Raw genomic sequence first — 25,194 nt, 5'->3', positions numbered from 1 at the left:
GTCTTGAAAAATCCTAGAAGATATTTATTAACTAAAATGTGAAATACTGGCACTCCATGTAACAGTCTGATTCGAAGCTGACAGAGCAGATGTTCAGCCTGACTATGTATCTTTCAATATTTTTCAGTCATCTCTTAGCTCTTTTTAAAACTTCACCACTATGTCCCTGTGGCAATCTAAATTTAAAGGTAGAAATGAGACTGTGTAATGTAATGCACCAGAGAAAATTTTTTGCTGGATAACATTCTGATCAGACCAGAACTGTCATGTACGACTGCCTGGAAAACTTTGTTGCCAATCCTATAAGCCCTTAAATGTGTGTAACTTAAGTCATGTAAATAGTCATGCAGAGGTTACGAGATTTAGTCTTATGCATATACCCAATTTTACTCACAAGGGCTTGTAGCATTGGAGCTCTTGCTCAGATAATATTTTGTAATAAGATTGTACAACTTGATAAACATGCTTTTCTCTCTATCCTGGAGCCTGTCGTACATGTTGAACCTCCATTTGGCACCCTCAGTACCTGAGTGGTCTTGGGCCAGGAATTTTGCCAGAACAGGGTGAGGTCAATGCTCCTTTGTTGGCCTCCAGATCCTTCTTTGGGGCTCCTCTCCCAGACCCTGCCTGCTCCCTGACTCTGGGTCTGCAGGTGCCAGCTGCTGGTTCCTGGCCTGAGCCACAGCTTTCTGACCACTTGCTCCAGACCCCTGCCATTCACTCCTGGACTGTGGCTCCCCCAAGCTGTGGGTTTCTGTCCAGTCCAGGCTGCAGCTTCCCCAGGCTGCAGCTTCTTGCCCTGCCTCCCCAGACCCCAGCTTCCCCTGGCTGCAGCTTCCTGCTTGGCTTCCCTGGGCCGTGACTTCCTGCTTAGCCCCAACCACAAGCCAACCTGAGCCAGCACTCCCCAGTCTGGGCTGTCAACTTCCTGCTTCCAGCCACTTCTCCCAGGGAGAGGTTCTTTTGTTGCTGTTCCCAGCCTGGGGCTCCCTGGCCACTGCTGGCCCCCTTGCCACCAGCCTGCCTCTGGCTGCCCTTTCCGCTCTGCCCTCTGCTCATGAATCTGGGCAGAGTTCCTCTGGGCGGCGTCCACTTACTCCCTCGAAGCCTTTGGGGAGCGTTGGGCGCTGTCTGGGGTTCTCTTCTCGGTGTCCCCCTCTGGCTCCCTTGTTTTGAACCTTTGATCCCCACTCCCGTCCCTTTTCTCTTTTTAGTTGTCCCCTGAATTTATTTGGGGCCATGTTGTTTTTAGTGGGTCCCCCTCTCTTTGAACGGGGCCTTTTAGTCGTGGGTGGGCTGTGCCCGCCCTCTTCATGGTCTCCCAATAGGACCTCTGGCTGCCCTGGGCTCTGTCCACTGGTCTAGCTGGCTCCTTCCCTTCCAAGCTACCAGGGCTATCTGGTCCAGCAGATGAGAGATTCCAGATTTTGGAGTTTGAACTTGTAGTAAAATAATTGTAACCCATGGAGTCTAGGTATAGATGTTGTATGCTACAAATGTGCTCAACCAGACGCTTTTCTTTCTTCAGTTGCTATGGGAATCTTGTAGTAATTAGATTCAATTTGTCATCTTTTTTTTTTTCTATGTTATACTTCATATTTGTACATGGACATTAATTCTTGCTTTCAAAATGTGAATGTGTTATTTTAGTGGACCTATGTGTATGCCAGAAAGGAGAAAATAGCACTGGGAATGAGATTAGTGAATGAAAGATAAAAATTGGTTACTTCCTTATACGCTACAGCTGACTCCCTTCTCTATACTGCCTGCTGATTATTAGTTCACCTTTTCATCTCCAGTCCATTTTTTCCCTTCCAAAATACACTGCGGTAAAGCTATTTTTAACTTAAGAATTAGAGACACAACACTAGTGAAGAATTTTCTTTTAAAATATCTTTTTTGTAATCTACCTACCTATACTAAAAGAAACTATAAATTGGACCTCTGTGATCTAGACTTCCCTTTTCTGGCAACATCTACAGTCCAGCATCCTACTGTGGGTGCCACAGGGAAAAGCTGGGTCCTAAGCAACTCCTGACAGCCCTCACCCACCCCAGGTTAGAGTGTGCCACAAGTAGCTTCTTTGTGGTGCTCAAGCTCAGAGAGGAAGGGGAGGAGCAAGGACACTTAGGGAAAGAGGCAAGGTGGCTGCAGAGCTGGTGGCTCAGTGTCAGGAACACAACTCCACAGCCGGTGTCAGGGGTCTGTGTTCCTGGCCATAGGGCTCCACAGCCACCCTACCTCTTCTCTCAAGCATTCAGCCTCTCAGCCTCCAAGTCTCCACTCAGTCAGTGCTGGCTCCTCTGCTGGAGCAGAACTCCACAGCTGACAGCAGCAGAGGGGCTGGCATTGACTTCCCCTGGTCCAGCAGCTTTCCTAGTTCAGGACCAGATAGGTCCCAAGAGTGCTGTGTCAGGGAGGTACAACCTGTACATACGAGAACTGAGACAAAGGAAGAGGAAAGACATTCTTTCTAAAGGGAGTTCCAGGTTCTCAGGTGGTGTAAATTGGCCTGGTTTCATTAACTTTACCAGAATCACGTCATTTTGCACCAGCTGAGCATCTGGCAGAGTATCTTATTTTCTGGAATCTAGCAAATAATTCTGTGTCTAATAATCTCATCTTTTCATACTCAGAGTATAGACACAACAGATTTCAATGGGCAAACACCTCTTATGCTGTCAGCGCAGAAAGTAATTGGGTAAGTAATGAATAACTAAAATGTTACCAAATCTCTCGCACTCAGATAACTCAAAAGCTCTTTTTTAAAATAATAAAATACATCAGTTTAATCAGAAGCTACAGATGCTGAAAGTTTCATCCCACAGCAACTTCTTGCAGCTGATTGGTAGAGCCCTTTAAAAAAGAGATTTTATTATGGAAGCAGTGTGTTTATAAATACAACTTGTGAGCACTTTTGTGAACTTGTATTTATTTCTTTTTCATGCAGACTCATACTGCAGTAAACGGATCCTTTATGTATACCAGAAAAAGTTATAAATGCTTTTCTACACTAGTGCAACTGCATTAGTAGCAGTGGTCTTTAAATGCCAGCACCTATAACCCATCCTGAAATCACAGTAGGAAAAAAACACAGCCCTTGGCGAGTACGAAGTGAATTTGGCACTCTGTGAAACTCCACATACAACTTATACTTACTAGCATTGGTGGAACGAGGTATTCCATCCAGCTATCATATACTTGGGAGTAAAATTTGGTAGAGGTCTGATATATCAGCCTCACCTTCAAGACCTAAAACTGAAGATTTTTTCCTCTAACTCCTTGATACAAAAACTGCCAGAAACCTCCTGGGGAGCAGATCTTTCAATCTTTTTTACATTTTTATTGCCCGTGGTGTTTGTTCCAACTGAATAACTGTTTTAGGTATGCAGCTGGTTGATACTAAGTGGAATGTGGATACTTGTGCTTTCAGTAGCTGTTTAAATTAACCACTGACCTGCAGACTGTATGCATTAGTACACACAGCTCCAATGGAACTTTGATGAGTTGTCATTACTTTTAGCTTGCCTGGAGAGCTCTGACAGATGAAACCAACTTAAAGCATCTCCAGCTGACTGCTCTGATTTCAGATAGGGGACAATACACAATGCCAGCTTGAAGGTCTGCTCATGTTCAGGGAAGGCATCCCACTCCACTGGACAAGAAAAGTCAGCTAAGGTGTCATGTTTAGCATCCCTTTGCTACAGCATCTCCCATGCTTCTGCGCAAGAGCTTGACTGTCCTTTTTCATACACAAATGATTCCACTGGGAAGCTAAAAACTGTGTCCTCAGAGTGGAAGCGCTGATGTGAAATTTACTTACTGCTTAAGTAAATTGAGAGTCCATCGCTGCATCTGCCTTCTTGCGCACTTGATCACAGAGGAAGACCAGGATCAACAGGCTACTCTCCAGCTTGCCCAGAGTTGCTGTAGCTGTGCACTGGCTTGACTTGGTTTCTTCCCTGTACTGTGATTGTGGAGCACCGTTGCAAACAATAACTCATGGTGAAAGAATACCAAACTTGACATCTCAGGAGTGGTTTACAATTGCTAGGCTGTCTTCTGCTTATGGAATCTGACATCCAGCTTTGAAGTTTGCATATGAGAGGAGTACAAGGCAGCATCGTTTAGAGAAATAATAACTTTGTAGTCCTAAATTCTAATCATAACTGTTGCTGGTTGTGTAATCGTGGACACGTCACTGGCAACCATCTCCCTCTTTGTTCCCGCCTGACAATGAGGACAGAGACATGATAGTTGACGATTGTTAGCCTCTAAAATGTTTTAAAATATATGTATCTGTTACCTAAGTTGTCTTCTCTTTGCTAACTAGTCTGTGTATCTTGTTTGTTTTCATTTAGACCAGAACCCACTGGATTTCTTTTAAAATTCAATCCATCTCTCAATGCTGTAGACAAAATTCAGAAGAATACTGCATTGCATTGGGCAGTTACAGCAGGAAATGTTAGTGCTGTAGAGCTACTGCTGGATGCTGGATCAAATTTGGATATCAAAAATGTCAAGGTAAAAATTTTTTTAAATTACATTCCAATTTATGTATGCCAATGTGAAATTATTTCAGAGGTCTATCTGAAGGCTTTATCTAAGGCAGTTGGGTTCTTGATAACCATTATAATAGGAATGTGCATATAACCATAACACTTGGCTATTTTGTTCACTTTTTCTAAAATGTAGATGGATATTTATTTTTGTGTGATGTGGAGATTTAATGCACAGAGTTCTTAGCTACAGTACTTCAACAAACACCCGTATCCCTTTCTTGTAGGCTGGGTCTACACAGAGAGATCCTGCCAAGCAGCTTCATGCTAATAAGCAGTCTATAATTGCAGGTGTCTGGTTATTAGCAAATTCCTGCAGCTCATTAGCATAGCCATGCGAGATCTTGCTGTTGGTGGAGGGTGCTTCCAGCAGTAAACAGCCTGTGTTAGATGTGTCTCTTCCAGCAAAAACCACGTCTGTCACCAGCCCCTTATTATTGTCAAAAGTGGCAACAAATGCTTTTTGTCTGTCCAGTCTGAGACACTTAAACAAACCTGCCTTTCAAAAGTGCTGGACATCTATCCTCTGAAAACACAAACCCTTTTAAGAAGGCCACACTTCTCATTTTCATGTGCTAGTTTAAGCACATCTAGTGCATGCCTGCCTACCCACGCTGGGAAGCATTTGGTAACCTCTTTCATTTTCATGTGAGAATTCTAACCTGTCACCCTTATTTGTTCTTTTTGTGTCTTGTCTTGCCTTGCTGTTGGGAATGCAAAATTTCCTAAGTTTGACTTTGCTAAAAATTCAGATTATTGCATCTCTTCATAGACAATATAACTGGTAATTCAGATTTGTTTGCATTAAAAACGTTTGCAATCAGAACTGTCTACTTGCTTTAACTGTACTGTGCCTCTGCAGTTAACCTGCCACTGGTAACCTAAATTAGTTTGAAAAACAAACTTCCACCAAATTATTCCATTTTCCCAAAATTACCTGTTTCTTCTTGGATAGCAAGGCAGTTATTTAAATGTACAACACATTTATAAAAACAAACTTTAATTTCTATTTTTAAAGGGAAAAACACCACTTGACCTTGCTCACCAAGTTCAGAATCGCTTGATCATTCATATGCTAATGGAAGAAGAAAAAATGAGAATCAGAAAAAACTCCAGGTTATTCATGATGTTAGCAAAATATGAGGTACTTTAATACAGGAACAGTTATTGGAATGCAGCAGTGGACATTTTAAAATAGTATGTAGATGTATGAACTATGGAGTCAAATCCTGCCTTTGAAGACATTCGGAAGAGTACTGAATTTACTTTTAGGCCTAAATTTTTAAGTGACTGTTAAAGTGGGGAGACCTCAATTTTTCGATATCCAACTGAAAACATGTAGGAGGAATTAGGATTTTAAGATGTCTAAAGTTAGACACCTGCAAATCATTAACAGCTTTTGAAAATTTAGGCCCATGTCCTTATTCTCCCTCTCAGAGCATGCACCCTGCACCCCTCCTGCACCCCAATCCCAAAACTCCCTCCCAGGGCTGGCACCTCAGACCTGCACCCAAGCCCCCCAGAGCTCCACCCTTCACCTCTTTGCCAAACTCCCTCCCAGAGCCTGCTCCGTCTGCTTTCCCCCAATTCCCTGATCTAGTCCAAAACCTGCAGCCAGATTCTCTCCCAGAGCCTTAGGCAGGTGGGGAAGAAGAGTTTGCGTGGGGGGTTGGGGGTGGGCTCTGGGCACCACCAAAATCTTTACAGACCAGCCCCCCAGTCATAGTATGTAAATGTTTTTAAGTAAATGAGATCTGTATAGCAAAATCCAAAGTAGACATGATGGAATTTTAGGGTCATATTCTAGTTATCTGATTGGGGTACAGTACAAGCTTTATTACCCTGCATCCCCAAGGAACCAGGGAAGCCAGATAATAAAATGTGCTGGTTATTAGAGCTAGGGCCGTCAGCTGACCCTGCTCTGCCCCCCGGCCTGGAAAATGAGCAACTGGCCCTGCTCTACTTCCCACTCCCTAGCAGGGCAGTGGACAGCTGGCCCCCATGTGGTGGGACCCTGGCTTCTCAACAGCTGGCACCGCGTGGGTGTGCTGGTTAACCAAATGTGCTGGTTATCTGAATGCCGGATGACTGGGCTTTTACTGTAAAACTAATGGAATTGCTTCTATATGCTTGTCTCAAGATGATGTAAAATCATCTGTCAGGGTTCGTTTTTGTTTTTGTTTTTATTTTTTTTTAGATTCAGCAATGATTTAATTTCTGTAAAAACTGTTTTCAAAATGTAGCATGATCATTTCTGAGATGTGCAAAAAGAAATTAATATTTATTTAAAATACTAGTACTTTTCGTTGGGTATGGTATTAAGCATTTTCTCGGCTAATGTGATTAATAAAGAGGTGTAGGGTTTTATAATTTAGGAATAGTGGCAATTTAATTTGTAGTGTGCTATTCATTAGAAAAATAGTACACTTATTTACTGTGATGCACAATTTTAAGAGAAACTTTGAAACTAGTGATATTCTACAGCAATTGAAACAATTAGTTTAAGAAGTTAAAATAATCTGTTCTCTTTTTTTCCAAAAGATTGAGGAGTAGACTAATTAACGTTTGAGGAAAAAATTAATGCAACATGTAGCGAGATAAAAAAGAAAAAAAGTCAGGAATTAAAGTCCTCAGGGAATCCTTCCTTTGCCTTTGTACTCCCATTAATTTTTGGTCATGCTTGCTGTCGTGTGCTGTTTTTTTATTTAGTGTAATACTTTCTGTATAGTGTTCTAACAGTAAACATTTTGACAGTTTTTCCTGATGTTGGTGTCTTCCTTGACACTGATGTGGGCTGTAGGATACATAATGGACTTAAATTCTGATTCTTGGCTTTTGAAAGGAAGTCTGCTTCTCTTCATGTTTTTTGGGATGATTCTGCTTACAAGGTTTGTGTACTCTACCTTTTCTGTACAAGTATTTGCATAAACATTATTTTTGTATGTGTCTCATACAGTATTTTCTTCAGAGGGCTTGTAAGTTAACTTTAGCTGTAAGTAAATTAACTGGTTAGTAGAAACAAGTTATTTACTTTATTAATTCTGTGGTGCCACAAGAGTGCTTGTTTGTGAAGCTACAGACTAACAAGGCTATCCCTCTGAGACTGGGAAATAATTATTTTTAAGTTTTTTTGTTTTGTTTTTAAAGAGGCCTATTGTTAAATGTGTATCAAAACAAAGATTGTTAAAAATGTAAAGAACTACATGTTGAAACTCTGTCGTCCGGTAGCATTCGTGGTCTGGCATGATTTTAGCTAGCCTGGCAACCACTTACAAGTGTTGGTAATGCGGCTAGACAATATTGACCTCCGTGATTCAGCAGATTCTTTAAATATGCCTAGTTGGGTTCCAGAAGTGCTGGATTAGAGAGGTTCAACCTGTATTTAATCCCCCCAGAAACCATAAACCTAAATTGTTGAGACATACAGTTCCATGTTAAACAAATGATTCACACAAGCTAAAATTAAACATAAATATTGTTAAGAATCTCATCTTGTTACATGCTGAGCTTATCCTCTAATGGTAATTACAAAATTGTAAATTAGTTTAGTTTTATGTCTCATTCCCAGGATAAAATCCAGGGTAATGTTTGAGAGATCTTCCTCCCCACCAGCATCACCTCCAACTTCTACTTCACTTCAGCCCCTTGCAACCAGTTTCTGTTGAAGTGATGCTGGTACTGTCACTGTATAGGAGTTAGCATAGACCGATCATTTCTCATGCTAGGGTATTCATCAGAAATGAAGCCAATTATGATATCGTGTATTAGACTGGAACACTGTGTTCTTCATGACATTACCTTTACAGAGCAACACTTGTAGGTGTCTTGTCAAAGAAGGCCACAGCTTTTAGAGCACTAATTTATAATTCATTTTAAATGGAGACTTAAAGTGAACATGAGTATTGTCTTTATAATATTTTTTTAAAATTTGATTTTGAATTTATATGTTGGGAAATCAGTATTTTTAATGTCTTTCAGGCATTTTGTGGGGCTCAAGAGCCTTAAATATTTACCAGCAGTTTTCATGCTAAGTTCCATTTTTTGGGTGTCCATGACCTGGTTTGTCTGGTTCCTGCCTGATATCCTTTATACTCAAGGAATGAAATATCAAATAAATCTGAACCCCAGTCGTGCTAAGACATATGATTTTCTGCCAAAATATACGTATATATAGGGGTCAATATTTTGCTTCCACTCGCAAGGATAATGTAATGTTAAAGTACTTTATCTGAAGTCTATCAATGGACAGAAGTTGGAGTTTACATGATTAGAGAATAATTGCTAAGGCCACGTCTAGACAGTCCATTAGCATGGTGCTGCTGCCAGCAGCACTGTGCTAATGACGGGTCACAAAATTGCAAATGGAGGCCCATTTGCAAACTTGCGCAACTAATTAGTATCGCCATGTGAGGTTTCCCTGTCAGCAGAGGTGGGAGGTGCCAGCAATCCAGAGGCTGTGTGGACATTCCTCTGCCAGTTAAGAGCCCCCCTCTGTCGTCAGTCCCTTATACCTGAAAAAAAATCAGGCATGGGGGGTTTAGCTGGCAGAGGCATAGCCACACGGCCTCTGTACTGCTGGCACCACCCTCTGCTGACAGTAAAAATCTCATGCAGCGATGCTAATTAGCTGCGCAAGTTTACAAATGGTCCTCCATCTGCAATTCTGTGACCTTCATTGGCTTGCTGCTGCTGGCAGCAGCGCTATGCCAATGGTCTCTCTAGACGTGGCCCAAGTGTAATAGGGATTTTTATTTTTGGGCAAGAGTTGTTGGTATTTTATCAATTTATATTTAAATATTTTTAAAAATAGAATGTTTAGTTGAATAAAATTCTTTTCATGATTACTTTAAAATTACATTTTGCCTGCATGATAAAATGTCTTTTGAATAACGTACCTTTAGTAAGCCTCAGTTTCATTTACACACTTATTTTTGAGGTTGTTATATAACATACAATTGTTCTGTGTGTTTGCTAGTAACAGAGAACATATATTTGTTTTTAAGGTTAACCTTCTTACTTTTGGGATGTTACATGGTGTACCAACAGGTGAAATTCTGCCATCTGGCGATTGAGGTGTCATCAGATAACAAGCTGGTTTAAATGTGACTTCACAAAAGTAGATTTTTATAATATGTTTTGTGGAACATGAATTAGCGTGCTTAATTTTTAAGCCCAGTTTTCCCTCCAGGTTAGTTTCTTGTGTGGCTGCCTTCTTTGCTCATTAAGACCCTGATCAAGCACAGCGCTTAAGTGCCTTCTGGTTTGGGGCTCAAATAAAAAGTAAATTACATCTCTTCCATATTCTGAAATGATGGTGATTCAGTACTCTTTTTGCTGCTGCTTTTAAAAGTATATAATGGAAAAGATCCTGTCTTTCATATATGTTCAGGGTTGAGGTGAATTCTCCAGGGCTCCAGCTCTTGGCCCCATTCTGCTGCAGGGATTCTGGCTCCCAGCTCTGCACTGCTATGAGGCAGGCAGGGGCTCTGGCTCCGGCCCCAGCCCTATACGCTCTCATCCTGGAACATCCATGATCCTACTGGACCACGGATGTTGACAGATGAGATTCTACTGGATTTGAGAGGTGCAGTCTATACCTCGGCTTTTATGAGAGTATGTGGAGTGGTAGCACATGTAAGTGATATGCAAATGTTGTGCTCACTATTCTGTATCTGCTTTGTTGTTACGTGGTGGGCTTTATCTTTTAGTTTTGTAAAATATTTCCATTAAAACAGAAGGCCTTAAGGCAGATATTTGTAACTGAGAATAATTTCTGTATTAACCAGAAGGAATATATCCCTACATTAAGTAGCATTGCATTTTTAAATATTCCATCCCTTAGGTGGCATTTTCTTTTGTACTATTTCTAATTAGATCTCTTTTAATATGATTATCAGGGTTAATTTTTGTGGTTGGATATATTTCAGATGGGAATGCATGTATATATTTGTCTCATTTTGTAAACAAGTTATTTGTTACTTCAATAAGTAAATGGGGAATTTGAGTTTCTGGCTGTACTTAAAAATGTAAACATAAAATTATTCATGTCAGTTTAATCCTGTGTTTCTGGACTTAAACAATATAACTTTAAATGGCTGTGCATTAGAAGTAGTGAACAGCGTGAACACGCAAAGCTCTCACCCCTCCTGGAGAAGTTGTCGGCAAGTACATTTCATTCCTTTCCTCCATCCTCCTATGTGTGTACCTATTCCCTTTCTGGAAGTGTGCACAGATTCGGAAGTGTTGTATAAATGTTCTGAGTGATAGATATAAGCTCTTTGAATGACCTTATACCTACTTGTTGAACCTTTCTCATACATTTTGCTAAACTCTCTGCCATTATGTTCTGGATCTGCTCCCCAATTCTGTAAAAGAGAACTGTATGCAGAATATTCATGACCTCCAAAAGGAAATACAGCATCATATGGGCTCATATGAGAATGACCTGCAATTGCATCATAAGACATAATATGTATTGAGGTGATTAGATCACAAAATATCAATATTGTGAAAATCGCTTTTTTGTTTGTGTGTGTGTGTGTGTGTGTGTGTGTGTGTTTTGTTTCGCCATTGGGTTACCTCAATGTATTTGTAACAGGCAAGAGAAAACAACTTTGAGGTAGAAATACACACTCTGTATTTAGGAAGTTATCAGTCTTAACTTGGTGTAATTTGTTTAGGTGCATTCTCTATAAATGCTTCTAGTACAGGAGTGTTAAAATTCAGTATTCTGGGGCAGGCCTGCAAAACAGTGGAAGGGCGAATGAAGGTACCCAATTCCAGCTACATTAATTACGTAGCTGAAATTGATGTACCTTAATTCAGGCTTCCGTGCCGTCTCCACTAACGGAGGTCAAGGGGAGAGTTCTTTTCCATTGACTTCCCTTACTCCTGCTCCTAAAAAGGGGCAAGAATACTAGCGCTGTCAGAGGCACCTTGTAAGTTCGATTTAGCACATCCCTACCAGGTGCAGTAAAACGACCCCCAGAAGATAGACTAGAGCAGAAGTGCAGACATGGTCTAATACGAAGGTATCTTCCTTTATATAAAAGGTTTACAGCTTTAAACTATATATATTACACTATATATACACACACACACACACACACACGTTCTATGTATAACAATACTATACTTAAAACCTGTGTGCATATCTGCATATTTTGTACAGTATATATTTTCCTGTAAATATTATTAAATTGGTCACTCATGGAGTAGAAATAGAAAAAGGAAGACATAATACCAGCTCAAATCAGGAATTCATCTAGACCAGGATCTTGAGTTGTAACAGAGTGCTATGATTTCTGACTTTAGAGGGTGATGAGTAGTAGAATTATTTTCAGTTAGCCTCTAGTGGATGTCATTAGCCCATGCTAATTTTTACTGTTATTCTTTATATGCACTATTCCTTACTGGTTGAGAAGGGATGTTATGTACCTTCATGGTCCAGTATGTAGTCAAATACAGGAATCTAAACTATGTAAGGGAGATAAAGAGATCTTTGGTCCTAAATTTGGTTCATAAGTTACAATTTGTGATATTAAAAGACACCAAACTCTAGAACTACATTGAACAGACCAGTAAAGCCCTTGTGTGAGAGCCTGACTGCAAAGAGCATACTAGTACAAAAAATGAAGTCTATTCTTGTCATAATTAGTGAAATACTTGTAAAATTACAGTGATGCAATCAAAGTCAATTTCCAAGTATGTTTTTTGTAGGGACAAAATGTTGTGATTTCTGTAAAATGATATTCCTTAACCTGAATGCTACATTTACCACACACAATTTTCCAGATCCCCTTTATCCTCAGTGTGATAGGTCTTCTCTACTATTTCTACAAAACATGGAGAACTGATCCCGGATACATTAAGATATCTGAAGAAGAAAGAAAAAAGGTATTTTATCTTCATAAATTAACTCAAAATATACCACAGTTTGTTTGCTATGGTTTTGTATCTAAACAGCGAAGAAAAATATTTCCATTCGTCTTCAGAGAGATTCATTTTAACCTTCAGTACTGTAAGTGGTAGGTAATGCTTGTGCATTTTCATATATTGCAAATTTTCTCTTATCACTGCTTTCTTAAAAAATTTACTTCCGCTCTATGTTAGCTCTCCATGTCATCCCATATGGATGTTGAAGTTCGAGATTCAGCTGAATTTGACTCTGGTTCCACCCCTTAAAGTGCCATTGGTGTTTGTCTAAATTAATGGAGAACATGGACCACAAAATGTGATGAGCTCATGTGGCCTTAGTGCTTGTAGTGTGTTTTGCATGTTTGTGTTTCTAAGTTATATTGGTGCTCAATGTTAGGAGTGCAGTAGATTTCGTCAAGAGCATTTTCATGATTTTCTTGTTAAACATGAGGGAAATCTGGGAAAAGTAGTGAGGCAACCCTTACCCAATTGCATTAAGGTGCAAGAACTGTTAATTGGATGGCAGACACGGTCTGCTCATGGTTACTTGGTATTGCGAGGTGAACACTACTTGTGGCAGCCTGTGCCCTCATTATGTGTCAGAAGTACAACTGACTGTACAAGAGATACTTTTTAAAATGAGGAATTGTTTTAATTATTCTGGATAACCACTACTCCCCCCCACCCCGCCAAAAAAACATGCATGGATGGGGTCTTAGAGGACTAAATCAGACAGGTCTCTTCTGTCTTGCATTTCATTTAATATGTGTACCTTTGCTTGTCCACTCCAGTAAACTATTTAACTTTATCTCAGTGTAAATATTTTAGTTACATATTAACACTTGAAGAGGACTTGTCATCTTGATATTTTTTAAGAAGCTCCTGATATTCCTGACACTGTTGGAAGAAATGAGATAAATAGAATTGTAAATAACTTATGTCTTTCAGAGTGTTGTTACTCTTGCAGAAGCTGGCCACTTGGATTTCAGAACATTTTGCACATCATGTCTTGTAAGTGAGGTTTTTATGCCCGTTCAATGTATATTACTCCTGTTTTGTTACACAGGGGGCTTGTCTACACTTGTCCCCAACTTAGGAGGGGGCATGTTAATCAGGGTAATGGGAGATTACTAATGAGGTCCTGCTGTGAATATGCAGCACTTCATTGGGCTAATTCTCCCCCGTGGCAACTTCAAAGTGTCAAACTTCAAAGTTTAACTTCAAAGTAGGGCACAACTCCATTCCTGGGAATGGAGTAAGGACCTCTAAGTTGGACTTCCTACCCATTTCCTAAGGGAAAAATGTGTGTAGACTCTCTGGTGGCTACTTTGAAGTACAGCCTAACTTCCAAGTTAATTCCTAGCGTAGACACACCCTAAGAGTTTACAAAAAAAAGCTATATAACCTCTGTGAATTTAACTTCGAAGTAGGGTGTGTGTGGACTCTCAGCTTTGAAGTTGTTTACTTTGAAGTTTTACTTCAAAGTTCTTTTTGTAGTGTAAACACAGCCTTTTAGTCCTAGCCTTCGCAACCTCCTCTGGCAAAGGGGTTCTGTAGGTTGACTGTGTGCTGTGTGAAGCAGAACTTTTATTTGTTTTAAACCTTCTGCCCATAAATTTCATTTTGTATCCCCTAGTTCTTATATTATGGGAACAAGTAAATAACTTTTCCTCATTCACTTGCATAACACTACTCATGATTTTATATACTTCTATCATATCCCTTGCTAGTCTCCTCTTTTCTAAGCCAAAAAGTCCTAGTCTCTCTAATCTCTTTTCATGTGGGACTTGTTCCAAACTCCTAATCATTTTAGTTGCCCTTTTCCGAACCTTTTCTAATGCCAGTGTGTCTCATTTGAGATGAGGAAAGCCCATCTGCATGCAATATTCAAGATGTGGACGTACCATAGTGTTATATAAGGGCAATAAGATATTCTCCATAATTTTCTCTATCCCTTTTTTTAATGATTCCTGGTTGCTTTTTCGGCTTCTGCTGCACACTACATGACTGTTTTGAGAGAACTGTGCACAGTGACTCCAAGATCTCTTTCCTGATTAGTTTTAGCTACATTAGCCCCCATCATATTGTATACATAGTTGGGGTTATTTTTTCCATTATGCATTACCTTACATTTTATCCACACTAAATTTCAGTGCCATTTTGTTGCCCAATCACTTAGTTTTGTGAGATCTTTGTCAAGTTCTTCGAGTCTGATTTGGTCTTAAGTATCTTGAGCAGTTTAGTATAGCCTGCAAACTTTGCCCCCATACTGTTCACCCCTCCTCCTGATCACTGATGAATAAGTTGAACGGGATTGGTCCCAAGACTGATCCCTGGGGAATGCCACTAGTTACCCCTCTTCATTCTGAACATTTACCATTTATTCCTACCTATTGTTTGCTGTCTTTTAACTAGTTCGCAGTCCATGAAAGGATCTTCCCTCTTATCCTGTGACCCCTTAATTTGTGTAAGAGCCTTTGGTGAGGGACCTTGTCAAAAGTTTTTTTGGAAATCAAAGTACAGTATATCTAGTGGATCTCCCTTGTCCACATGATTGTTGACCCCTTCAAAAAACTCTGATTGGTAAGACATGATTTCTGTTTACAGAAATCATGTTGACTTTTGCCCAGCAAATTATGTTCTTCTATGTGTCTGACAATTTTACTCTTTACTATTGTTTCAGCTAATTTGCCCAATACCGATGTTAGACTTACTGGTTTATAATTGTCAGGATCGCCTTTAGAGCCCTTTTTAAATGTTGGTGTTATATTAACTATCTTCCAGCCATTGGGTATAGAAGCTGAGTTAAATGGTAGGTTACAAAGCACAATTAATAGTTGCACCATTTCACGTTTGAGTACTTTCAGAACTCTTGGGTAAATGCCATCTGGTCCCGGAGACTTGTTACTGTAAAGTTTATCAGTTAGTTCCAAAACCACCTCCAATGACACTTCAGTCTGGAACAATTCCCCAGATTTGTCACCTAAAAAGACATTTCAGGTTTGGGAATCTCCCTAACAGCCTCAGCCATGAAGACTGGAGCGAAGAATTTGTTTACTTTCTCTGCAATAACTTATTATTTTGAGTGCTCCTTTTATATCTGGATCATCCAAGGGCCCCCACTGGTTGTTTAGCAGTCTTCTTGCTTCTGATATACTTAAAACATTTTTTTATTGCTTTTTGAGTTTTTGGCCAGCTGTTCTTCAAACTTCTTTTTGGCTTTTCTTATTACATTTTTACACTTAATTAGACATTGTTTATTTTCTTTTCTCTTTTCCTCACTCGGAGTTGACTTCCACCTTTTAAAAGATGCCTTTTTGTTCCTCAGTACTTCTTTTACATGTTAGTTAAGCCATGGTGGCTCTTTTTTGGGTCTCTTACTTTGGTTTTTAATTTGGGTATACATTTAAGTTGGGTCTCTATTATGGTGTCTTTTAAAAGTTTCCATGCAGCTTGTGGAGATTTTACTTTAGGCACTGCACCTTTTAATTTCTGTTTAACTAACCTCCTAATTTTTGTGTAGTTCCCTTTCTGAAATTAAATGCCACAATGCTGGACTACTGAGGTGTTCTTCCCACCACAGGAATGTTAAATGTTGTTATATTATGGTCACTATTTCCAAGCGGTCCTGTTATATTTACCTCTTGGACCAGATCCTGCATGCCACTCGGGACTAAATTGAGAATTGCCTCTCCCCTTATGGGCTCCTGTATCAGATATTCCAAGGAGCAGTCACTTAAGATATGAAGAAATTTCATCCCTGCATCTCTTCCTGAGGTGAAGTGTACCCAGATATTATGGGGATAATTGAAATCTCTTACTATTATTGATTATTTTATTTTGATAGCCTCTCTACTCTCCCTTAGCATTTCATAGTCACTATCACCGTCCTGGTCAGGTGGTTGATAATATATCCCTATTGCTATATTCTTGTTAGAGCATAGAATTACAATCCACGGAGATTCTATGGAACATTTTGATTCATTTGAGATTTTTACTTCATTTTGAGTCTACGTTTTCTTCCACAGATAGTGCCGTTCCACCAAATACATGATCTGTTCTGTCTGTCCAATATATTTTTAACCGCAATATGATTGTGTCCCATTGATCCTCATTCCACCAGGTTTCTGTGGTGCCTACGATATCAAGGCCTATAAAAGGAAATATGTATAATTGCATAATTTAAATTATATTGAACTGTTTGTTCTTTAATGCATTTATTTTTTGGATTTTAAATGTAGATCAAAAATAAGTGATATGCATTATTGCATTTTCTCCTTCCACTTTTAACTAGGTAAAAAAGCCTTTGCGATCTAGGCATTGCATTGCTTGCAACTCATGTATCGCTAAATATGACCAACATTGTCTGTGGACTGGACAGTGTATAGGTGAGTTTGTTTATTTTATCATACCTGGAAACTTCATATGCTAATCTCCTGAAGGACAGCACCTAATAGCTAGTTAACTTCCGTGATTGATAGATGAACGGGTATTGACAAGTACCAGTGAGAGCTGTCTCCATCTCTGAATTGGAGATAGAATGTGGTCTCACAATTGAAGCCATTAAAGCTAGGGAGCTAAAATGGTTTCTTGAGCTCCAAGCACTATCGTTAGTGAGGAAATGGGAGACAAAGGTGGACGGTCTTGGATTGTTCAAAATACCTTAAAACTGCAGAACTATCTTCTTAAAGCATATGTTAGGTTATTGTAACTTGACTTGTGGATTGGAAAGGTAAATGATTAGAATTTCCATTGCCTTCTCTGAGGTCAGCAAAGTAATTCTGATGTAAAGTTTTGAACACATTTATTGTCAGGATTTAAAAAAGAAAGTATAGTTTGTATGTTACAATACCCAAGATATAGCCTATTTTGCTTTTTACATAATGGTGAAGACCATAACATTAAATAACAGTAATGCACACTTACTGTTGTTATGAGATGATTATGTTGAGGTAGAGCACAGCCGGGATTGCTGCTTAAGGCAAGTTCAAAATACAGACTAAATCCTCATCACCTTTCTAATTAGTTCTACTGATGTAACTGGAAATACTAGCATGAGAAGTTAGGAAGAAATTAGGTCAAGCTGTGGTAAAATTTTAGTGAGCATGGTGGAAGAGATGGCCAGAGCTTTCTTAGAATGACACGGTATATCTTTCTACTTCTGTTAACTTGATGAAAATACTAATGGTATTCAGATACACAAAATAAAATCTTTTCTTCATTGTCCCAAATGCAGGTGTTGGCAACCATTATTATTTCTTTTTGTTTCTGCTCTTCCTAACAATGGTGGGAGTCTGGATGTTATATGGAACTCTTCTCTGTATGTATTCATATATTTCATATTGAAAGAGCTATCACACACTTCCTTGTTTTTGTAGAATTTTATACATTGTCGTATTTTTGGCTCAGTCCTAATCTTGGTTGTGCTGGAACAAATCATTTTAATTCTTAACAAAAATGTTAGTATATCTGAAATCATGATCAAGTGTTTTGTTAAAATTTGTCTAGTGTTAATAATTGTTCAGAAACGATATCTTTTTAAAGCTATGGCTATAGAGAGATGCATTTTTAGTATATGTGGCGCCAGAAGAGAAGTTACGTGAGAAACAAAATTAGAGGCATATGGGTTAAAAGCGTGTGCGTGTGTGCATACGTACGAACTCCAGAGTTAAAGTGGGCCAGTACAGGACACTGGTAAGAGGCAGCCACCAGTACCAACCCATACACAGTTGACATTAAAGCCAGCTGACGGGGAGGGAGCACATGGAGCAGTTGTTTCAGAGCACGATGATTTTAAAAGGGCCAGGAGCTCCCAGCTGCTGCTATTGCAATGAAGGGCTGGCTGGAGGAGTTTGATCCACAGACCTGCCCCATCTGCCTGAGGCCCTGCCCTTTCTGCAGGTGGTGAGCCACCCTCCCACCCCCATCACCCTCCCCTAGGGAGCACCCTGGCTGCCCCAGGCTGTATACCAGCAACTGCCAGTACTTACTTTCACCCCGATGTACTCTGGTGGTCTTGCACTCTTCCTGCTTTAGTAGAAAATGTGGTTCTGAATATATTATCATAGAGACTTACTGATCTTACATTTATTAGGAAAAGTCTGTATTAAAGACTAGTGCCACGAATATCTTAAAAAATGCAGTGAACATCTCAAAGAGAAGGTAAATTGTTTATCTGCCTCTGCCATTTCAGACTGGGACACTTTCCTGAGAGGCCTGATTTTTGGTTTCAGTGTATGGTATTTATATCCTTGGTTAACTAAATAAAGCTGGTAAATTATTAAACAGGTTTAATCTCCCTACAGCTCCTAAGTGCTGCTCTGCATTGTGGATTCAGAAATTTTTTAATGCACTAAAATCCCTTATCATGTGACCGCCTGAGTTTAAGGTTGTCGGATTTGAATCCGAAAGTGGGAGACTCCCAGCCAATCTTCCAACTGGTATTTAAAGCAATCCAAGAAATTTGAATAGGCCAAAAGTACAGTTGATGGTGCAATGTGGTCAAGGCAGGCTCCCTGTCTGCTCTGGTTCAGTGCAGGTCCCAGGCCAGCATATATCCCTGCAGCTCCGTGGTGCAGAGGCGGTCAGAGGTTTTCTGTAAGATGACCCTGCCTAAAGTGCCAGCGCCACATCTTCCACTGGTTGGAAATTGCAGAGGCAATACACAGAGCCACTTGGCCACCCCACACCTGGGGCTGCAGGATCATGTCAGTTGCTTCTGAGAATAGCTGGAGGTAAGTGCTACCTGGCTGGAGCCCACACCCCTCACCTGCTCCTGCCCCAGCCCTGAACCCCCTCTCATGCACAAACTCCCAGAGCCTGTATTCCTGCTGTAGGCTCAGCCCAAGTCCCTTCCCACAGTCCAAGCCCTTCAGCCTCAGGCTAGTGAACATGGGAGCAAGAAAGAGGTAGCTTGCCTAGTTTTTTAGATGGTTTTTATGTAACATCACTCAGACTGTAGCTGTCTGAAAGCTTTCTTTAAAAAATATGCAGGCTATCTACAGCCCATTTCCAATCTTGCTAACATTGATGGGAGCACTTCTTAGCCCCTTGGAATTGATTGAATATATTCTCTATAAACTTTATTTTTATTCCCTTAGACTAATAAATGCAAACAAAAAGCAGACTGTCATAAATGCTAGATGCTTTTAATTTAATTTAAACCCACATTTAAGCAATATTTCAAGTACTAGTCATTGCCTTGCACTATCTTTGGTTAATTTTATAAAAGCCAATCTTCACATCCATCCAGTACACAGGGTGCCCATTCCATGACATAAACATGCAAAATAAGAACAATACAATAGAAGTCGGCTTATTTCACCTTGGTAGACTGATCTTCAGAGGTGGCTATAATGCTATCCGTAGGACAGGAACTTTAGTTCACATTTATCCCTAGTTTAAATTGGTTCACTGGGAGTTAGCCTGAATAAGTGGACCATACTACTGCAGTATGATTGCATAGTGTGTAATAAATTAACTTGCTATGATTTCTGATATCACCTGTAATTTGTTAAATATGTGTGCTGGATGCAGTATGTGTGCAGTGACTGTGTCTGGATTGGTTTTATAAGTGGTAACATACAGCATAGAGGTTTTGTTTCTAGGGTCTGTAATACCAGATTCCATGTGAGTGTGCCGTAATTTTTTCTTTAGGTAGTTTTATTAATTTTTTAATAAAGGCTAACTTTGCTCATTTTCAGATTGGTCGGAACATTGTGCAACAACTTACCAGCAAGATGGAGTGTGGACTTACTTTACACAGATCGTGTCTTGCTCTCCGTGGGTTTTGTACATCTTTACACTAGTGTGTTTTCATACTTTGTGGGCTTCATTGGTGCTTATTATTCAGTTTTATCAGGTAATTTTTTGGTTTATTTATGTCGTGAGAACTTCTGAAATTTAAAAAATTCCTTCGCAGACTTGTCTGATCAAAGGACAAGTTGTGTCAGCCTTCCTTGGCCCATCATTATCGAACTTCAGCGATGTAAAAGGATGACCCAGCCCTTAAATCCCTAAGGCAGTGCTGTTAGTCCCATTACTGTTTGTGTGCAGAGGTCATTTCAGATATTCAGTCTAAAGAGATACTCAAAATTAAAGCCTTATAACAGAATTCTGCTGTGTATAGTTTTATTTTTTTTTATTTTGCATCAAAACTATATATGGACATTGTTAAGAAATAAAGTTGTTGGAGTCAAATAATCTCAGTGACAAATAGAATTGGTGCCTGTTTCTAAAAATATTATATGGTTTAATCATTTTGCTTAATGGTGTAATTAATACTGAACTGAGAAGTGTGTTGGAGCTAAGCAGTGCTTCATTAACCATTTTAAGTCCAATCAGGATAAAAAAAAATAAGACTCCAGCTCTTCCCTGATTAGCAGTATCAAGCAACTTTTTCAAAGCTTGTTTTTCAAAGGTTCATAATTTGGCTTCCAAAACAGAATTGTTCCAAGCTGCTACCTTTATGCAAAAAAACAGATTTCTTTATCTATGTTCTGAAAACTAGTGTCTGTTGATATATGTCTGCATATATTTGAGAAATTTATTAAGCTAAGAATTGTATTTAGCTCCTTTGACTACTTCAGAAAACACTGCTCTAGAAATAGGTTAGACTGTTTTAAAGGTAATTAAATAGTTTTGACACTTGGAAGAATATTAGGAAACCGCTAAAATATTTATACTCAGCTTCTCTGTTGTGCACACAGTAGCTTGTTGACCCGTGTTACTTAGTGACCTCTAGCACAATATTTGCTGAGGTTGCCAGCAGCCAAATAATAATTTGCATATCACTAGCTGCGTCTACACGTGCACGCTACTTCGAAGTAGTGGCACCAACTTCGACGTTAGGCGGCGAGACGTCGAAGTCGCTAACCTCATGAGGAGATAGGAATAGCGCCCTACTTCGACGTTCAACGTCGAAGTAGGGACCGTGTAGACGATCCGCGTCCCGCAACGTCGAAATTGCTGGGTCCTCCATGGCGGCCATCAGCTGGGGGGTTGAGAGATGCTCTCTCTCCAGCCCCTGCAGGGCTCTATGGTCACCGTGGGCAGCAGCCCTTAGCCCAGGGCTTCTGGCTGCTTCTGCGGCAGCTGGGGATCTATGCTGCAGGCACAGGGTCTGCAACCAGTTGTCAGCTCTGTGTATCTTGTGTTGTTTAGTGCAACTGTGTCTGGGAGGGGCCCTTTAAGGGAGCGGCTGGCTGTTGAGTCCGCCCTGTGACCCTGTCTGCAGCTGTGCCTGGCATCCCTATTTCGATGTGTGCTACTTTGACGTGTAGACGTTCCCTCGCTGCGCCTATTTCGATGTTGGGCTGAGCAACGTCGAAGTTGAACATCGACGTTGCCGGCCCTGGAGGACGTGTAGACGTTATTCATCGAAATAGACTATTTCGATGTTGGCTGCACGTGTAGACGTAGCCACTGTGTCCTAACACAGTGTTATACAACAGAAAAGGCAATGAGAAGTTATAGGCAAAAATATGTAACTGGAAAGAAGTCAGATAATAAATGCAACTGAGGAAATTTGAAAACTGTGGCTCCATCTGTGTCCTTTTCTTGCTGGCTTGGCCAAGACATTATTGTACATTGTCCTTGCAAGGAAGTGGTTTCAGTGGTTTACCTGTTCTTTCCCAATCCCTGTATTATGAGTGATAACGTCACATGTTTTCATCTCTGCAAATACCTAGGTGCCATGAAGCAATTAGAGATGAGTTCTCAGTGTTGACATTGATTACAGCATTATTAGCATGTTTGTAAACAACTAAAACTGTAGTTTCTTTATTGTGTTAAATATACAGATTTTTATTTGTTTGTTTGTTTCTGTTATTTAACTGCTTTTAACGTATCCACATCCTCAACTGTCTCTTTCCCTCTGTCCTGCCCACGTTGAAGATTGCATTTCTGGGCTTGACCTCACAGGAGAGAATAAACCTCACAGTACAGAGCAAATGTTCTAAGCATGCTGTTTCTCTCAGGAAAACTCCATACAAGTAAGTATTTTTCATAATTATTTTTAAAGAAATGGTATTAATCATCTTTAATTACTTTATATGGGCCAAAGAAAAGTTAACTTACTAGTCTAAAGTGTTTGTTGAGAATAACTCTTCTTCTGAGTTACGCAAAGGGAATAACATCTGATCCATACAAAGGGACTCTCCAGCAAGGGAGAATAGGGATTTATTCCAGTGGGTTGAAGAACATTAGTCAGCAGCTGTGGAATCCTTCTGTACAGCCTTGGGTGCATGGAAGAGAAGAGGCCAACGTATGTGACTCTTCTGAGGTCAGGTCTACTCTAGCCCTGAGAGTCCATGTCCTTTTCACAGTTCTAGCAACAGCAATTGCATAGCTAGAATCAACACATTGGAAATCGACTTTTGTGACTGTCTTCACTAAGGAAGGTGACAGGAGCATTTCTCCTGTTGACTTCCCTTACTTTTCGCGAACCCCAGGTGCATTGATTTCCTGCCTCTTCACCAGATGTGTGAAATCAAACTCTGGAATATCTACACTAACCATGTCGATCTTCCATGTAGTATCGCAAAGGCCTCAGTTGACACATTTTGTGGATTGTTACCCACTGTTTATAGACGGGAGCAGACTGATGTGGGCAAGAATGGGGGAGGGCAGCTCCATGCTGCCTCAAAGGGTGGGGCCTTGTGTAGAAGGGACATTGTGGGGAGATGGGGGTTAGCATCACCCAGCCAGCCCTTCACTGCTTTCCAGGGCTCTGGTTGCAGTAGTGGCTGTGGACCCTTTTAAATCACAAGGCCCTGAGGCAGCAGTCCCCTTTGCGCCCACTCCCCATTGGTGGGCCTGTTTATAGGTTAGAAAAATCCCATGGCAACTTTAACCTGCTACACATCTGAGCAGAGACTCAGTGTGATAAATCATCTACTGCAGAACTTGGCAGAGCAGAGAATTGGGTCTTCAAGGTTTTTTGCTGGAGTAGAAATCTTGACTGTCTTACTATCCGGCAGTGTTTTCAGATCAACCCTAATACTTCTAGTAAGCACTTACTGAATTCTCCCTTTTAAAAATCACATCAAAAGGCTTGTCTACACTACTGCCCTCCTTCAAAGGGAGCATGGTAAGTAGGGTGTTGGGAGTTTATTAATGACGTGCTGTGCTGCATATGCAGCACTTCGTTAAGCAAATTCCCCCCACAGCAACTCTGAAGCATTAAACTTCAAAGTTCCGGCTTGCGTCTAGCTGCGGCTCACCTGCCAGTACTTTGAAGTGCCTGTGCAACTTCGAAGTCCTTTTTACTTCTCAAAATTTTGAGGACTAAAGGAACTTCGAAGTACCAGAGGGTTAGCTGCAGCAAGGCGCAAGCCAGCACTTTGAAGTTTAACACTTTGGAGTTGCCACGTTGGGAGGGGGCAGGAATTTGCTTAATGAAGCGCTGCGTATGCAGCGCAGCACTTCATGAATGAACTCCCAATACGTTACTTAACATCCTCCTTTCGAAGTAGGGAGCTAGTGTAGAACAAGCCCTAAGTGTACAAAAGGCTGGAAAGGATCTATGAAAACATAATAAAGCTATTTGTGGGGGAGGAGAATGTTTTTGTTTTTCTGTTTTTTCTTCAAGAGCTCTCATTGTCAGCTTTGCTCTTGAACTACTCTGTAGTGTACTGTATTTGCTGTGTTGGTTCTCTTCTGTTAAGTTTATTAAGATATTTTTCTGATTTCCAGTCACGGATGCTTCCAGAACCTTGCAGACTTTTTTCAGTGCAGCTGCTTTGGTATGTTGAAGCCCAACATAGTCGACTGGACTAAACAATATACTCTAATATTTCATCCAGAGAGTGGTAAAAACATTCACTCTGTGTGAAGAAAAGCACCAAAGAGCCAAACTGAAAGCTAAATAAAACTGGATATTTTTTATATTGTTTAAGTTCTTCTGAAAATTTTTGCCTTATTTTTTTTACATTGTTACTATTGTTTAAATAGTAAAATTTAATCATATATTACAGCAAAACATGTGGAAAAAATTAGTGTTGAGGTTTCTATGTACTTTTTACTGAAACAATTTGAAATTCCATCTAACAATGTGACATCACTCAAAATATTTTTGAGAGATTTTTTTATACAACACTCCAGGAATCATATTTAATACCTTTTGCAGACAAATGTGTTTTACAAAGAACACATTCAACAGGGAAATAAACTATTTTAGCTTTTTTTAATTGATGGTTTCAAAAAGTTTTAAAAACTAGTGTATATTTTTGATAACTTATTTGTCTTTATACTATGTAAATCTGTACAGAATCACTGTTTAGATCTACTGTTTGCTTTCACATTAAATAAAGTAGATTTCATGCTTACATGTCATATTTTTAAATATTAAAGAGGAAGTTTGAAACTTACATATTTAAAATCATTTAAATGTAACAGCAGAGGCCTATCTTGCTACTTTAAACATTTGATAAAAATTGTTCAGAAGTCTAAATCTTGCACTCATTTACATCAGTGTCACTTAGATATGGATAGATCAACCAGTATCTAATGGTACAGGCATAAGACTGCTGAACATTATTTCAAGTAACAAGCACAGGGCTATCATAGTCTCAAGTGATGCACTTGCACCCTTGATAAATTTAAAGGATTAATAATATACCTGGAGAAGATTATAGTTTGATATGAGTCATTTTTCAGAGACTTGAAGTAGATTTCACACAGCATAAGCCCACAGTGCCCAGCTTCAGGGCATTATATC

General features: G+C 39.9%; 1 protein-coding gene across 1 annotated transcript in view; it reads left to right on the top strand.

The window, feature by feature from the left end:
* The window catches only part of ZDHHC13 (zDHHC palmitoyltransferase 13), a 31,880-nt gene extending 6,695 nt beyond the window's left edge, over window positions 1-25,185 (top strand). The window contains exons 6-17 of the mRNA XM_074997683.1: window positions 2,637-2,701; window positions 4,362-4,524; window positions 5,578-5,703; window positions 7,314-7,447; window positions 8,538-8,638; window positions 12,331-12,455; window positions 13,425-13,487; window positions 16,771-16,864; window positions 17,713-17,796; window positions 20,180-20,337; window positions 22,371-22,468; window positions 24,171-25,185. Of these exons, the coding sequence (XP_074853784.1) occupies window positions 2,637-2,701; window positions 4,362-4,524; window positions 5,578-5,703; window positions 7,314-7,447; window positions 8,538-8,638; window positions 12,331-12,455; window positions 13,425-13,487; window positions 16,771-16,864; window positions 17,713-17,796; window positions 20,180-20,337; window positions 22,371-22,468; window positions 24,171-24,309 (1,350 nt within the window). The 3' untranslated portion in view covers window positions 24,310-25,185. The remainder of the gene's footprint in view (window positions 1-2,636; window positions 2,702-4,361; window positions 4,525-5,577; window positions 5,704-7,313; window positions 7,448-8,537; window positions 8,639-12,330; window positions 12,456-13,424; window positions 13,488-16,770; window positions 16,865-17,712; window positions 17,797-20,179; window positions 20,338-22,370; window positions 22,469-24,170) is intronic.
* Window positions 25,186-25,194: the final 9 nt, after the last annotated feature.

This window comes from Carettochelys insculpta, chromosome 6 (assembly GCF_033958435.1).
Source record: "Carettochelys insculpta isolate YL-2023 chromosome 6, ASM3395843v1, whole genome shotgun sequence".
NCBI classification, from domain to species: domain Eukaryota; kingdom Metazoa; phylum Chordata; order Testudines; family Carettochelyidae; genus Carettochelys; species Carettochelys insculpta.
The sequence above is the reverse complement of the archived record's forward strand: the minus strand, read 5'-3'. Positions and strand labels throughout refer to the sequence as shown.